Raw genomic sequence first — 16094 nt, 5'->3', positions numbered from 1 at the left:
TTCTCAGCTTTCTGTCTGGACCACCACATGTGGACAGAGAACAAAAAGGAAATAACTTATACCTCACTAAGTATTCAAGAACCAAAAATAGAATCCCATGACTATGTTATATTTACACAATTAGAAAAATCTAAAATGAGATGGTAAAGTCATTAAAAAAACCAACCAACAACTTTGTTTTAAGCCCAATTAAAATCAAACAAAGTGATCCCTGTGATTGTCATTCTCAATTTCCACGAATATTAGAGCCAAAGTTGGCTAATAAATAAAATACACTTCGCATGCACCGAATTTAGATTCAAATGCGGCCTCATCATTTGGCCAATGAGAGAGACGCTTACAATCAGATCATTCCTGGACAGCCTTTCATTTTGAGAGCATGGCTAAACGTAACTGAGCCCCAATATACCGAGGCAGAGTTGGAGCTAAAACAAAGTGTTCATACACACATGTATTTTGCATAAATAACTGAAATAACATGACATAAAAATGACTCAAGTCCGGCAACTGTGAGGCAAGCCCACATGAGTCCAAACAGATGCCTGCTGCTCATGCAGTTTCCGTACGACAGTTTCACATTAGTCAGAAGTGATAAAAATACCATTTACATCCAGTGCTCAGAACACTTACGAAACAACATCTGTGAGTGTGTGTGGTTTTTTTTCTTTTCTTTCTTTCTTTTTTTTAACTACAAGCAAAATCAAGTTTCAGTCCGAAAGAACCGTCCTTTGTTCTCCACCAGCCCCGGATATGATTTTGGCATGGTCGTAAAAGCAAGCAGAACTAACCTCCTCTTCTCAATGTTTGCCTTTGTGCAAAGAGAGTTACATACAACACACTGCTAGCCGTGCCACGCTCTGCCTAGACACCGAAACGCAAGCGGAGAGAGCAGGAGCTGAGGAGCAGGAGAGAAGGTGAGAATGCTCCGAGGAGGAGAGGTATATCATGCGAGAATCAGTAAAACAATAATAAATACTCATTTTCTTTTTAGAAAAAAAAATGACCTCCTCCTCATTCAAAATAAACGTACAGAAACAAGGTTCCAATTCCCAACCAATAGTAAGAACACAACATTTCTATCAGTACCTTGATCAGCTTATAGAGAGCACTCCCAGCTAATGGCATCGCCGGTAAAAGCTGGGCTGGACCTATTAATTGCTATTAGGTATGGCCTTGAGCACTCTTTAAATAAATATGTAGGTACACTATTTTCTTCCAAGTGGCAAAATGGCTCAAGAAATCTGACAGGGCCGACTATGTCCTGGTGATCAGATTCCAGGTTACCCCATGAAGCAAAAGGTTTCCCATCGGCCCACTGGACAGGGAGCCTCCCATGGGCAACCAGTCCTGGCTTTAGGAAGGTCAGATGGCACAGCCAAGCTCCCTGTAGTTAGAGGAGGAATGAATCCTTGCTGCTTCCCAGCCCATCAGCACATCTCCAGAGACAGGCCTGTGACCAGGACGCAGCCACAGTCTTGCTCACAGGTAGCCATGCGCCGCCGCCCCCGCCCCCACCCCACCCCCACCTCCATCCACACGCTCATAGAGTCAGGCAGGTGGGTCTTCTGCGGCTCTAGGAGATATGTTCCCCAGCATTACAAGTAGGAGCATCCCAGATAGGCAATGTATCCTGCCGCCCCCACCCCCTTCCTTAAAGTTGTCTCTCATTCTCACCACTACTCGCTTCTGTCTTTGCTCTAAGGCTGCCCTGGAGGGAGTGGAGGGGAGGGAGTTGCTCCTGTTGGGCAGGGGCTTTTGCAAAGAACTCCCAGACTTGCCAGCTGGGGGACAAGGCAGCTCATAGTCCAGCGCTCGCCCAACAGCAGCCTCCGGGGCATCTCCTGTGTGGCCTGGAAGCCCTGGGCGCCCCACCTGGCAGTCCCCTGTGTTGGCCTTTACAGCTGAACTGAACTTGGGGAAACCCCACCCAAGCTGACCTGACCACGTGCTGCTGAACAGAATCGGGGAAATTCTGGCCAAAGATCCGAGGTCACAGCGAACCTCAAGGGCATGCCTATCATTGAAGTGTAAGCTTATACACCTGTATCCAAATACACATCTCTGTAGCCAGATAGACACTCATGTTTCAAAACAACAATATAGGTATTTAATAGTATCTTGTTTCAGAAATGCTTCCAGAAGCTCTGGGGACATAAAATTACTATTTACATCTTTTGTATCTAGCAGGAGAAGGAGGTCAGAAGGACTGGAAAAGTTCTGGGAAGGAGGGCGGAACACAAGAATTATTAAATTAATGCCACCAACAATATTTTTTTTTAAAAAATAAATAGTAAGTGGACCCTTGACATTCTGGAATGAATAAATTATTTAAGAGAAAAAAATGTGTTTAAGACTGAATGTCAGGGCTAAAGGCCAAGGGACAGTGGGCGCAGGGAGAGGCGGCCTCAGGCAGAGAAGGCCACAGGGAGAGGGAGGGAGGCGCGGTCTCTGGTGTGGGGACCCCTCTGGGGTGCAGACGTCATCCCACGTCGCACCCGGATGGCACGTCATGAGGCAGACACGACTGGGTGCGTGCACTGTGGCAACCTTGTTAAGTTTCTTACAACAGCTCGTCTCCAGCTTCCTGAGTACTTTACCATTTGCTGCGGGGAAATAAACATAAAAGGTATGGTTCGCGATTTCATTTTAAGATGCCAAAGATTGTCTAAGACTTTGCAGTGTCTCCTTTAAGACTTTCAAAATGTGTAAGATTCCAAAGTTATGAAAACGTTTGGCACATTCAAAGTTGAACTCTCCGCATGGAGAATGGAATTCCGAGGCCTTTTGAACATGCTGTCCATGCAGCTGCACACGCTGTGGACCGGTTCTGTTTCACAATATCAGAAATCCTCAGCTGTTGGCTAAAATAATTCAGAATAAAAACACATTCACAACCTGTAGGCCGGCACAGCATACCTGAGTGAGAATGTTTAACCCCATCTAAAAACAGTAACTTAAACCTTTATCAACATCCAAAAGGAAAAAAAAGTAAGACAAAAATATAAGACTTGTAAGACAGCTATGGGTTGAGATAAGTTTTCAAGTCCTGGTGTCTCATATTTAATATGTCTTCACCTAAATTAAAAAAATAACAACAACAACAACAACAATGACCCCCAAAAAAACAAAAACAAAACTCAAGTTCATGAAAAATCAGGGAAAACTTAATCTGTCTCACACGTTACGAAACAATTAAGACCATTTTGCTGATGTCATTGGGGAGCCACAAACGCATGCGGGCTCTTTAAGAACTTTTGTTGGGGGCGGGAGGATGAAATGTCAGAGTACTTTAATTCGGCAAACAAACACCTCAGTTGGCACTGACAGACTCCGGGGCTTCATTTTCACTGCTATAGTCTGATTTGGGGTCATCTTCGTAGTCATCATATATTTCCATTTCATCTTCTCCGTTAATCATTTCATTTCCAGCTAGGCTTCCGCTGTCGGTCTTCATTCCGTAAGTGCTCTGGATGACTGGGAGGCCGGGCTCTGGGCTGGCCGAGGTGCTCGAGCAGTCAGATGGCATCTGAGGTGATGGTGTGGTCGTTGCCATAGTAACAGCACCAGGATACACAACACCTGTTCCTGTGGTGATTGGAATCTGAGGCTGCTGCCTGTATAGATGAAAAATAAAGAAAAGGAATAAAAAATGACGAAATCTCCACCTGTCTCCATATTCTTCTCTGAGGTATTGGAAGTCACCCCCAACACTTCCCAAAGTGGATTATCCTTTCAAAGTCTGAGCAAATGACACAATAGGAGCAAGGTGCCCCCTGGGAAAATCCTGCAAAGGGTTTCCCTTATGCTGTCTGTGATCAGTGGTTAGGTAACAGGAAGGGTCAACTCACTGATGGTTGGGGACAGAAGAGTGGGTTTCTTTTTAATATTGAAAGCATGGCAGATAAAGATCAACTCAGTAACATAAGTCAATATTTGGTATTTGAAGGAAAATGTAGTTCATTCCACAAAGGTGGAACGTGGTTGTATTTTATTTTAAGAACTCCCAGGACCGTTATATGAATGGGAGGTGAAACACAGCACAATGGCACAGTTTAACACGCTGTGTCTCATTCAGGGTGGTTTGAGAATCGCAGAGAGGGGAGGGTAAAGATGCCTGGCTTCTCCCTCCCTAACAGCCCCCTGAGAGTCCGATTTACTCTCTCGATGGTGTTTACAGGGGAACCTGTACAGCAGCTCTCTGCTGCTCTTGTTCCTGAGCTATGTGAGGGTCATCTTGGCATCGTTGCTCCTCGTCTTGGACTGGAGCCTCCGAGTCAAAACCAGCAAGCACTCTGCAGCTTAACCGGTTGACAGACATGTTGCCTCAGCCCAGCTTCTAGCAGGTGCCAAGGCGCAGTCTCTCCAGAGCATTCCTTCATCCTGCTACTCTAGTTCAAGTCAACGACTAGCCCCTGGATGAAGGTCATTCTCCTCCTCTGTGGGGGACCGGTTATGAGCCTACGACGGAAACAATATGCTCTTGGATACAAGATTTACTAACTTTATTAATGTTGATATACAGAAATTGAAATTAGTGTTTAAATGTCAGTGTAACTAGCCTTTCTGAGTATCCAAACAAACAAAAAACAACAAAAAATCCTCAATGCCATCCAGTCAATGCTGACTCATGGCAACCCCACTGTGGGTTTCCAAGACTTGAACTATTTACAGGAGTAGAAAAACTAGTCTTCCATCCTGGGAGGCACGGGTGGTTTCGAACTGGCAACCATGCAATAGCAGCGCAATTCATAACCACCACCCTACCAGGGCTACTATTTCTGAGTATCAGTTTCCCTAAATTAATAGAGTTGGGGTCAGGAACATCCTGGTAACTTCTTTTGGTTCTTATAGCTTCTGTTTAACCACAACTTGGAGGATTCTTTTTGACTCCGTGCATGATTGTCAAACCTTCCCATCCACTTCACTCTAACAAGCCAGTTCCCTGAATCGAGAGCGATGTGGTTAGTTATACCTGGCCAGAAGCAGCATAATGCTCTCACCAAGTCATGCATGCCCTCAAGCCTGGCAGAAGAAGAAATAGAACTGTCCTACAATCGCGGTGTGAGATACATGAGTCCTGGGGGGCACTACGGGGAAGACGTGGACTCGCTGGCCACAGGGTTGGTCGTTCACACTCAGCAGCTGCTGCCCTGCAGGATGACGAGGCTGCCTGCTCCTACAAAGACGGACAGCCCCGGGAACCCTACACAGGGTCACTGAGTCAGAATCGATTCAATGACAGGGGTTTGATTCGGAGGGTCTTCTAATCCTCAAAACAAACCAAGGAGACTCACGGTGATCCCAGAACAGAATCGCCCCGGTTTTCTTAGCTATAATCATCTCAGAAGCAGTTTTCCAAGGTGTTCAACAGCAGAGCTAAAAGGTGGGTGTAGTGGTTAGATTTTTATCACAACTTGTACCTGGGTGGAGTCCAAACTATCAATTGGGTTCCAGCCTGCTGATACCTCGTTAGAGGTGTGGCCTTTTAATCCGAGCGATAAGGAGAACCTCTCTCTCTCTCTCTCTCTCTCTCTCTCTCTCTCTCTCTCTCTCTCTCTCTCTCTCTCTCTCTCGCGCGCGCCGCGCGCTTAGCCTAATTCTTTTCTTGGATTCTGGGTCTGCCGCCAGGAGTGTCCCCACATAGTCTGTGGGCCCTGAAAGCTACAAAGGCCCTGCCATACTCCCATCGACCTTCCATGCGCTTGACTGCATCCACCAGCCTGTGAGCTCCTGGCTTCCTGTTTCCCTTTTCTGTGTCATCTGCCCACCTGAGTTTGAACAGGGCTCTAGATAGCCCAGCCTAACACAGTGGATATAAACCACCAACACGGAAGTAAGCAGCTGACTGCAAACCACTAGGGAGGCACAATATTGGTTCCTAAACCTTTGGCCAACATGCACATGCAGGTTATTAATATGTAATACCTTTTCAATTAACATGGTAACTCAATGAATTTCAGATGAAGCAGGGCCTTATTTAGGGCCGCCCATTTACTAACCAGCACAGCCCAAATCTACATGAACACAGACCATGCCACTGATTCCTTAGCTACTTCCTAGCCCTGATTTCCGCAAGGCTTGTGAACACCCAGTATTTATTAAGTACTAGCTACTGACGGATCCTATGATGTTCTTGGTGATTAGTTTTGACTACCTGACGATAAGCTGAGTTAGGAAGTTAGTCCATGTTGTTTTGTTATTTGCTGCCATTGAGCTAGTTCTGACAAACGGGAGCCTCCTGTCCAAACAACAGAACTCTTCCAGAGGGGTTTCAGAGCGGTGACCTTTTGGAAGCAGGTCACCAAGTCTGGTTTGTAAGGTGCTTCCCAGTGGGTTTGAACCACTAACCTTTAGGCTAATAGGTGCTTAATTGTTTGTACCACCCAGGAATTCCTAAATCTCTATGGAGAAATATACTATAAAATACTGGTTTCTCCATCATAGAATCAATTTCTATGTTTCTTGCTTCCTCAATTTTGAGCAAATGAACACAAATTAAATATCATGTTAACTTGCCCACAGCAGTGAATGCCTCATTACATTTTCTTTTCAACTGAATCTGTAGAGCGTAGGGTAAAACTTTCTCCTGCAACATTAGCCCATTCTACGATTTCATCATCTTGGCGAGACTAGCTGGTGAGAGTGGCCACAGTCTCTAAGGGCACATTTTCCTTGCACAGAATAGATGGCCGTTTGTGGCAGCAGCTGAAAAGAATCGAGATTTGTATAACTGTATGTCTCGCGGTCTAATAAAAACATTGAATCAAACAACTGTCCCATGTGAGGGACTACACTTGTAAGCTTCCACACTGGTTTCTTCGTCCACACTGGTTCCTTCGTCCACACTGGTTCCTTTGTCCACACTGGTTCCTTCGTCCACACTGGTTCCTTGCGTCCACACTGGTTCCTTGCGTCCACACTGGTTCCTTGCTGCCACACTGGTTCCTTGCGTCCACACTGGTTCCTTTGTCCACACTGGTTCCTTGCGTCCACACTGGTTCCTTCGTCCACACTGGTTCCTTCGTCCACACTGGTTCCTTCGTCCACACTGGTTCCTTGCGTCCACACTGGTTCCTTGCGTCCACACTGGTTCCTTGCGTCCACACTGGTTCCTTGCGTCCACACTGGTTCCTTGCGTCCACACTGGTTCCTTCGTCCACACTGGTTCCTTCGTCCACACTGATTCCTTCGTCCACACTGGTTCCTTCGTCCACAGTGGTTCATTGCGTCCACACTGGTTTATTGCGTCACACTGGTTCCTTTGTCCACACTGGTTCCTTGCTTCCACACTGGTTCCTTGCGTCCACACTGGTTCCTTCGTCCACACTGGTTCCTTGCATCCACACTGGTTCCTTGCATCCACACTGGTTCCTTCGTCCACACTGGTTCCTTGTGTCCACACTGGTTCCTTGCGTCCACACTGGTTCCTTGCGTCCACACTGGTTCCTTGCGTCCACACTGGTTCCTTGCGTCCACACTGGTTCCTTGCTTCCACACTGGTTCCTTGCGTCCACACTGGCTCCTTCGTCCACACTGGCTCCTTGCGTCCACACTGGTTCCTTCGTCCACACTGGTTCCTTCGTCCACACTGGTTCCTTGCGTCCACACTGGTTCCTTGCGTCCATACTGGTTCCTTTGTCCACACTGGTTCCTTCGTCCACACTGGTTCCTTGCGTCCACACTGGTTCCTTGCGTCTACACTGGTTCCTTCGTCCACACTGGTTCCTTCGTCCACACTGGTTCCTTGCGTCCACACTGGTTCCTTCGTCCACACTGGTTCCTTCGTCCACACTGGTTCCTTGCTTCCACACTGGTTCCTTGCGTCCACACTGGTTCCTTCGTCCACACTGGTTCCTTGCGTCCACACTGGTTCCTTGCGTCCACACTGGTTCCTTTGTCCACACTGGTACCTTGCTTCCACACTGGTACCTTGCTTCCATACTGGTTCCTTGCGTCCACACTGGTTCCTTCGTCCACACTGGTTCCTTGCGTCCACACTGGTTCCTTGCGTCCACACTGGTTCCTTGCGTCCACACTGGTTCCTTCGTCCACACTGGTTCCTTCGTCCACACTGGTTCCTTGCGTCCACACTGGCTCCTTGCGTCCACACTGGTTCCTTGTGTCCACACTGGTTCCTTCGTCCACACTGGTTCCTTGCGTCCACACTGGTTCCTTGCGTCCACACTGGTTCCTTGCGTCCACACTGGTTCCTTGCGTCCACACTGGTTCCTTCGTCCACACTGGTTCCTTCGTCCACACTGGTTCCTTGCGTCCACACTGGTTCCTTCGTCCACACTGGTTCCTTCGTCCAAACTGGTTCCTTGCTTCCACACTGGTTCCTTGCGTCCACACTGGTTCCTTCGTCCACACTGGTTCCTTGCGTCCACACTGGTTCCTTGCGTCCACACTGGTTCCTTTGTCCACACTGGTACCTTGCTTCCACACTGGTTCCTTGCGTCCACACTGGTTCTTTCGTCCACACTGGTTCCTTGCGTCCACACTGGTTCCTTCGTCCACACTGGTTCCTTCGTCCACACTGGTTCCTTGCGTCCACACTGGTTCCTTGCGTCCACACTGGTTCCTTCGTCCACACTGGTTCCTTCATCCAAACTGGTTCCTTGCGTCCACACTGGTTCCTTGCGTCCACACTGGTTCCTTCGTCCACACTGGTTCCTTGCGTCCACACTGGTTCCTTGCGTCCACACTGGTTCCTTGCGTCCACACTGGTTCCTTCGTCCACACTGGTTCCTTCGTCCACACTGGTTCCTTGCGTCCACACTGGTTCCTTGCGTCCACACTGGTTCCTTCATCCACACTGGTTCCTTGCTTCCACACTGGTTCCTTCGTCCACACTGGTTCCTTGTGTCCACACTGGTTCCTTGCTTCCACACTGGTTCCTTGCGTCCACACTGGTTCTTTGCATCTACACTGGTTCCTTGCGTCCACACTGGTTCTTTGCATCTACACTGGTTCCTTGCGTCCACACTGGTTCTTTGCATCTACACTGGTTCCTTGCGTCCACACTGGTTCCTTCGTCCACACTGGTTCCTTGCGTCCACACTGGTTCCTTCATCCACACTGGTTCCTTGCGTCCACACTGGTTCTTTGCATCCACACTGGTTCCTTCGTCCACACAAAATGCCTGAGGGGGGATTGTTTTCTTTGACAGACACAGGTTCTGAGAGTTTAAGCTACTTATCTAAGGCCAGAAAAGGACCACCCATAGGAATGAACACAATTTTGTGATTTCAAGTTCAGTGGTCTCTCTCCACTGTAGGAAACTGTCTGCTTGGGTTGTTAATTACAATGGATATCCTGTGACCCACTCGCTCACCACGTCCTTATTAGACACCCAGCAGGGTATGAGAAGGGCAATTTAAATAAAAATCCTCTGAGCTCTAAGCTGGTTAACAATACCTAGACACTAAGTCAGTAACGGAATGGTAAAGTGAGTCTATCGGCATGTAAAGCGCCTACACAAGGTAATTTCGGAATCGAGATGAAAAACAAATGTACTTGTGGATGGTGGAGGGACAAGGTTGCTTCAGACACTTAAACCAGTGCTCAAACCTCAAGTGTCCTTGACGCAGAGCCAGCAGTTCTCCGCACCTCGATAAATGAGGCCAGCCCAGCCCTGGCAAGGGTGGCACATTCAAAAGGGAACTGCTGACAGTGTGTGTAGAGCAGTGGTTCTCAACCTTCCTAACGCCGCGACCCTTTAAGACAGTTCCTCCTGTTGTGGTGACCCACCCCCAACCATAAAATTATTTTCGTTGCTATTTCATCACTGTTCATTTTGCTACTGTTATGAATTGGACGGCCCTTGTGAAAGGGTTCTTTGACACCCCCCCAAGGGGTCGCAACCCACAGGTTGAGAACCGCTGGTGTCGCTGCTAAAGTGGGGCCTGGTTCCTTCAGAATTGATTTGTGTCTCCAGAAGGGCTCCTGCTGCTCCGTGTTTGTTGGCGTTCCAGCCTCTGGGGGCTCGCGTGTTCCTGGAATGTGGGAGAGTGTGTCTCAGATATTTCGAATACTGTATGCACCACTGCCAGCGAGTCAAGGCCGACTCGTGGTAACCCTATGGGATACGGTAGAACCATCCCTGTGAGTTTCTGAGACTGCAATTCTTCATGAGAGTAGAACCCCCACTTCTCCCTCGGAGCATGGTGACTATTCCCAGGGTTACACCTGGTGCACGGGTTGCAGTGGAGTTCCAAGACTAAAGCAGAGAAAGAGGGAAGATGTAGTGGTCTTCTTCTGAGAACAAGAAGGAAAGGTGGGAGGGAGTGATGATGCTATGAAAACCAGCAGAACATGGACAGTACAGGAAGGTGAGCCCCTGAGATCGAAGGCACTCAAACAACATGACTGAGGAACAGGACTAGCCCAAAGTTAGCCTTACTGAAGCTTGCGGGACCTTCATTCACTTACGTGGCATGGCTCAAAGTGAAAAGAAACATGTAATTAATCTATTAATAGTCAGAACATTGAATGCATCAGGTATGAAACTAGGAAAACTGGAAGTCATTAACATAAATTGGAATGCATAAATACTGACGGTCTAAGTGTCTGAGAAGTGAACTGGACTGGAACTGGCCATTCTAAACTGGACAATGACGTGTTTGACTGTGCTGGGAATCAAAACCTGATTAGGAATGGCATGACTTTTCATTTTCTCATCTCTCTTGAAGGACAATTGTGCTGATGGCTCAGGACTGGGTGGCGTTGCGTTCTGTTGTCCAGAAGGTCACGGGCAGTCGGAACTGCCCTGGAAGCCCCTAACAACAGCACCACCACAAAGACCAATTAAAGTGACTCTTATTCAAATGTAAGCGCCGAGCCAAAGATGAAGACATTGAAGATTTTACTGACTTCGGTAGTCTGAAGCTGATGACCTGCTCAATAGGAATTAGTTAGTAATTACTGTCAATTGGGATGTGAAAGTTGAAAACTAAGAGGAAGGATTTGAAGGTGGAAAACATGACCCTGGTGATAGAAACAACACAGGAGATCACATGACAGAATTTTGTAAGACCAAAGACCCATTCATCAAAAACACCTTTCATTGACAACCTACACTGGCGACTCAACATGTGGGCCTTGCCAGATGAAACACACAAAACTGCAATCCACTACATCTGCGAGCAGAGAGGATGGAGAAGCTCAATATAAGTAGTCAGGACAAGGCCGGAGGTAGACTGTGCAATACACTATCAATAGGCCCTATCCACCTATCCAGGTTCAAGTTGAAGCTGAATAAAATTAAAGCAAGTCTATGCAAGCTGAAGTATGACCTTGAATATATCTCACCTGAATTTAGGAACCATTTCAATAATAGACACATTGTAAACTAATGACTGAAGACCGGAAGAATTATGGAATGACAAAGGTCATTAAGAAGAAATAAAAAGGACCAAAATGGATATAAGAAAAGACTTTGAAACTTACCTTAGGAGACAGAGTAGTTAAAGTGAATGAAGTGGTGATGTGATAAAACCAAACATACGATTTTAAAGGGCAACTCAAGAAGATGGAGAATGGAATGTGCACAGACCTGGAGTTAGACAATCAAAACGGAAAAATATGTTGAGCATTTCTCAAGTTGCATCTTCAGGTTTGAATACCTTTCTTCTGTTCTTTCAAAAAAATAAAAAGGATGAAAGGAACACATAGTCGGTGTCTCAAAAAGAATTGGCCGCACCCGTGTCAGGAGGTAGTGCGTGATTGAGAACTGATAGCACCGAATGAAGGAAGATGTCCAAGTTGTGCTGAAGACACTGGTGTGTGTGTACGGGGTGGGGTGGGGCTGGGGGCTCCAGAGTTGACGGAAAAAAAGGAAACAGAAACGATTGCAATGCGCCAACAAACAGATACGATGCTAGAAGGCCTTGTCCATCTGCACTAAGACTATGAGAAGCTGCAGAAGAGCTCCATATAATGCCCGTTCCAGAGAAAGTTGATCCAACAGAACATAGAAACTATTGAACATTATTATTAATATCACGTGCAAGTAAATATTGCTGAAGACAATTAAAAAATGATTGCAGAGAACCACTGGACAACCAGGCGGGATTCAGAAAAGGACATGAAATAAAGGATATCTATTTTGATACCAGATGAATCTTTGCCAATAACATGCTTACTTCTGTTTTATCAACTAGGCACAGGATAATATTGCAGATAATGGGCATTCTAAAACACTGAGTTGAGTTCATGAGGAAGCTGCACCCACACCCAGCGGCAGTCGTTTGCACAGAAGACGGGGACACTGCATGGCTGAGCTTCAGAAAAGGTCCCCTTCAGAGGTGTATACTTTCACCAGGCTTTTTCAATCTGTGTGCTGAACCAAAAGGCCCATGGACTGAACCACATGAAGGAAGTACCATCCGGATCAGGGGAAGATTCCTTAACAACTTGGGATATAAAGCCATTGCAACCTTGTTGACTAAAAGTGAAGAAAACGCGTCACACTTAATGATGAAGATGAAACATTGTAGCCTTCAGCACAGGTTACGGCTCAAGAGAAACAAGACCAAACCCCTCAGGACTGGATCAGGAAGCAGCATCCATTGACTCTCTACTTAGACCCACCGTCCAGGTCCGGGAAGCAGCCATCAGGATGTGTCATACTGGGAACGCATCTGTCATGGAAGAGGTACCAGAATGTTCCTTCGAAGCGAGGGTGGGTCAAGCGAGGGTGTCTCATATACTTTGGATATATTATCAAGAGGGACGAATCCCTGGAGAAGAACATCATGCTTGGAAAAAGGAGATGCTCGGCAAGAAAGAGGAAGACCCTCGATGGGATGGATGGACACAGGCTGCAGCAATGTCCTCACGCGTGGCAACTCTGGGGATGGTGCACAAGCAGGCAGTGTTTGAATACCCAGGGCCATTCTGAATTGGAACTTGCCCGAGAGCAACACGGCCTCCTGGGAATAAAGGGGTGTGGGACGATGCAAGGTCTTGGGCTGTGGAGTCAGATCAATACGAGTTGAAATCTCTACCAGTGATGGCCTCTGTCTCTCGGGTGGCTAACTATCATCTGAGACATCCCCCACCTTCATCTAAGAATAAAATAATCAGATTTGTTTTATAGGGTTGTCATGGAGATTAAATAAGAGAACACACACACACACACACACACACACACATATATTCACAGTATAGAGTAGAACATCAGCAAATGCTCAGTCCCTTACTTTCTCCTGCTGGGAAACTGGTCTAAGTCTCATAGAGAACACCCATCTTCTGAGTCTGAAGGAGCCCCAGGGAATGACAAGAGGGGCCTGGACAGCCTCAGATACAGGAGTAAAACAAACTCTAGTTCACAGCCTGGCCAGAAAGGGTCTGCTCTCCACCAGGGGTGTAAAGGAGGCCATTTGGGATGGGAAAGTGTTTAGGTCTTATGCTGTCTTATGAGAAATTACTTAAAGAGGGGGCAACAAAGACTCACACTTAGTTCTGTATGATCTTTCTTCCCCCAAAGCTGCACGGTTTCCTGCCTTATCCCCGTGTGTCAACGCAGCCTTCTCAATGAGGCTTTGTTCTTGATCACCTTATCTAAAACTGTGCCCTGTTGTCTGAGAGGCTGCAAACACGTTTCCTACTTTACTTTTTAAAAAGGTGATTTTCATGATTTGTTATCTATTTATTAATTGTTTGATCATCCAACTCCCTCCTCCACTACAAATTAAGCTTCATAAGGATAGAGATTTTTCAGTGATATAATCCCAGGACCTAGGACAATGCCTGACATATAATTTGAGCTGGTCAATAAATGTTTTTCGGGTATCAGCAGTGAATAAACAGAGAGATAAATGAGGAGCTAGTGAATGGAAAGAACAGAAAGGAAGGTCAGGGAAACTTAGGAGAGATCTAAAGAAACTAGCTGGATGAGAAGGACCAAGGGTGTTGGAAAAGAACGTGAGTATAATGATCTTCAGAAATAAGAAATTTGTTCTCAGAGAGAGCAAAGAAAACACTTGGAGGTAAGCTACACAGTAGCAGAGGTTATGGCTCCATAAAGGAGACCGAACTTTCTAGCTTTGAGAAATGTTCTACAAAGGACCTAATTATTTGGGGAAACCCACTGCCCGCAAGTCAATTTGGACCCAGAGCGACCCTATAGGACAGGGTAGAACTGCACTGTGGCTAAGTTTCACCTCTCCTTCCCACTCCCCAAGGATGGCCTGTTGTCAGTGCGTGTGCAGCGTGGCCTCTTCCTCTGAGCTTCACTACCTCTTGTCCATAAACATTAGGATTAGTGATCAACCCCTGAGGTAGCAATTCCACTGCCATCAAGTTCATGCCGGTCTACAGTGACCCTAGAATGCATTGCTGCAGATGCACTTAGGTTAAAATTTAACACCCTAAAGTGATTTGATCTTTCTTATGATTGTTTACATTTGTTCTCCTTTTTAATATTCTCGGCTTGCTTTTCAAATGAGATTTTTTTAAAAATTGTTTTTATTTTTATTGTTTTTCTGTATATGAAATCCAGGATAGGTACATTTCTAGAGACAGTAAAGGGATTAATGGTTCCTTGGGAGTATGGCTGGGAAGGTTGGGGGGAAATGGGGAGCTAATAATGATGAGTACAAGAATGAAGAAAATAGAACATAACTGTGATGGTGATTGTACAATTCTTCTTGGTGTGATTGATCTACTGAATTGTTTGATGTGTGAATTATATTCAGTTACATAATCCTGCTGTCAACTTGTGAAGGGGTGGAGTCAAGCCTGTCAATCAGGCCATAGCCAATGAAGCTTCTGTGTGGTCCTGTATTCTCCCTGGATGCAGGAGACACTTTCTGCTTCATCTCCATGCTGACACATGGAGCTACACTAGAGCCCTGGAGCTGGAGGAGCTACATGGACACCCCTGCCAGCACTGAGATGCTTCCACTGCCACTGGATCCACAAGACTTTCCACCCACTGGCCTGCGATCTTCCTGTGAAATTCCTCTGAAGAGGAATTTACAGACTGCTATCAGACATATGGGTCAATTTCTGACTTATGGACTAGATCTGGACTGAGCTGGGATGTTTTCTCAATATAGAATTACTCTTTGATATAAAGCAATCTCTTACACATATGAGTCTCCCTGGATTTGTTTCTCTAGTCTACCCGGACTAACACATATGCTGATAAAACTGTTGGAAAAAGTAAAAAGAAATTATTAAGCAAAAACAAGATTAGTACTTCAGTACACATTATATTTAGATTATATGATGTATTTCGTGTGTGTGAATGAATGTATGGATAACAAATAGAAATGTGTTTATCTGTTTGTGTCTGTGTCTGGTTTCTCCATCATTCCATGAAAGCTTTTTTTGTGTTCAGAAATAATGCCATCTCTATTATATTACTTAAGTACAGTGCTGAGCACACAGGCTCAGCAATTCCAAATGGGCTCTGACCAATTGTCTGACTAATCAATTAACAAACTGAGAAACCAGCAAGAAGCTCAAGCTCAAGCTCAAACTTCATTCATCACAAGTTAATTTCCTGAAATTCATTTTTCCTTTCCTTTGCAGATCAATTGTCAAGTCACAATTCAAACACTGCAGAGTTCAAAAACGGGAATCGCTGGCAAGTCTTGGGCTGTGGAAAGAATGAATGTGCATATCAAAACCAAAGCTGTGGAAGCGTACGCGATGGTACTGTGCAGCGGACCCGCCTAGAGATGGCTAAGAACGCTCCGCTCCCTCCGGGCCTAAGCCGTGAGTCTAGCGTTACAGAAGCCCAGCATCGGTGCCTGGTTTCCAAATCACAGATACACTTCTAGAGTGCGGGCTAGCTTTGCCACGTGCTCAGGAATTAAATATTTATGTTGGCAAAGTCGCATTGTTTGCTGGCCCCTCAGGCCACTGCCGGGTCTAAAACTGAAAGTTGTGAGCCCTGCGTCAGGAGGAGACAAGCCTGTGTATTTATTACACAGCTCTGTGGTTGCTAGCGAAGTGAGGAATCGAGAGAGTCATCCGGTTTCTTACACGAGCTACTCCTTCTTCAGGAGGACAGTGTAATTAGGGGTCAATGAAAACAGTAGCGACTCTCTGCTAATTCCACAATATTTGGAAAGATTCCATCG

General features: G+C 46.2%; 1 protein-coding gene across 4 annotated transcripts in view; it reads right to left on the bottom strand.

The window, feature by feature from the left end:
* Nucleotides 1-1619: 1619 nt before the first annotated feature.
* The window catches only part of SOX6 (SRY-box transcription factor 6), a 528806-nt gene continuing 514331 nt past the window's right edge, over nucleotides 1620-16094 (bottom strand). For all 4 annotated transcript variants that reach the window (XM_075548430.1, XM_075548432.1, XM_075548431.1 and 1 more), the window contains exon 15: nucleotides 1620-3614. In XM_075548430.1, the coding sequence (XP_075404545.1) occupies nucleotides 3311-3614 (304 nt within the window). In that variant the 3' untranslated portion in view covers nucleotides 1620-3310. The remainder of the gene's footprint in view (nucleotides 3615-16094) is intronic.

Source organism: Tenrec ecaudatus, chromosome 4 (genome assembly GCF_050624435.1).
Source record: "Tenrec ecaudatus isolate mTenEca1 chromosome 4, mTenEca1.hap1, whole genome shotgun sequence".
NCBI lineage: Eukaryota > Metazoa > Chordata > Mammalia > Afrosoricida > Tenrecidae > Tenrec > Tenrec ecaudatus.
This window is presented reverse-complemented; position numbering and strand designations above follow the sequence as displayed.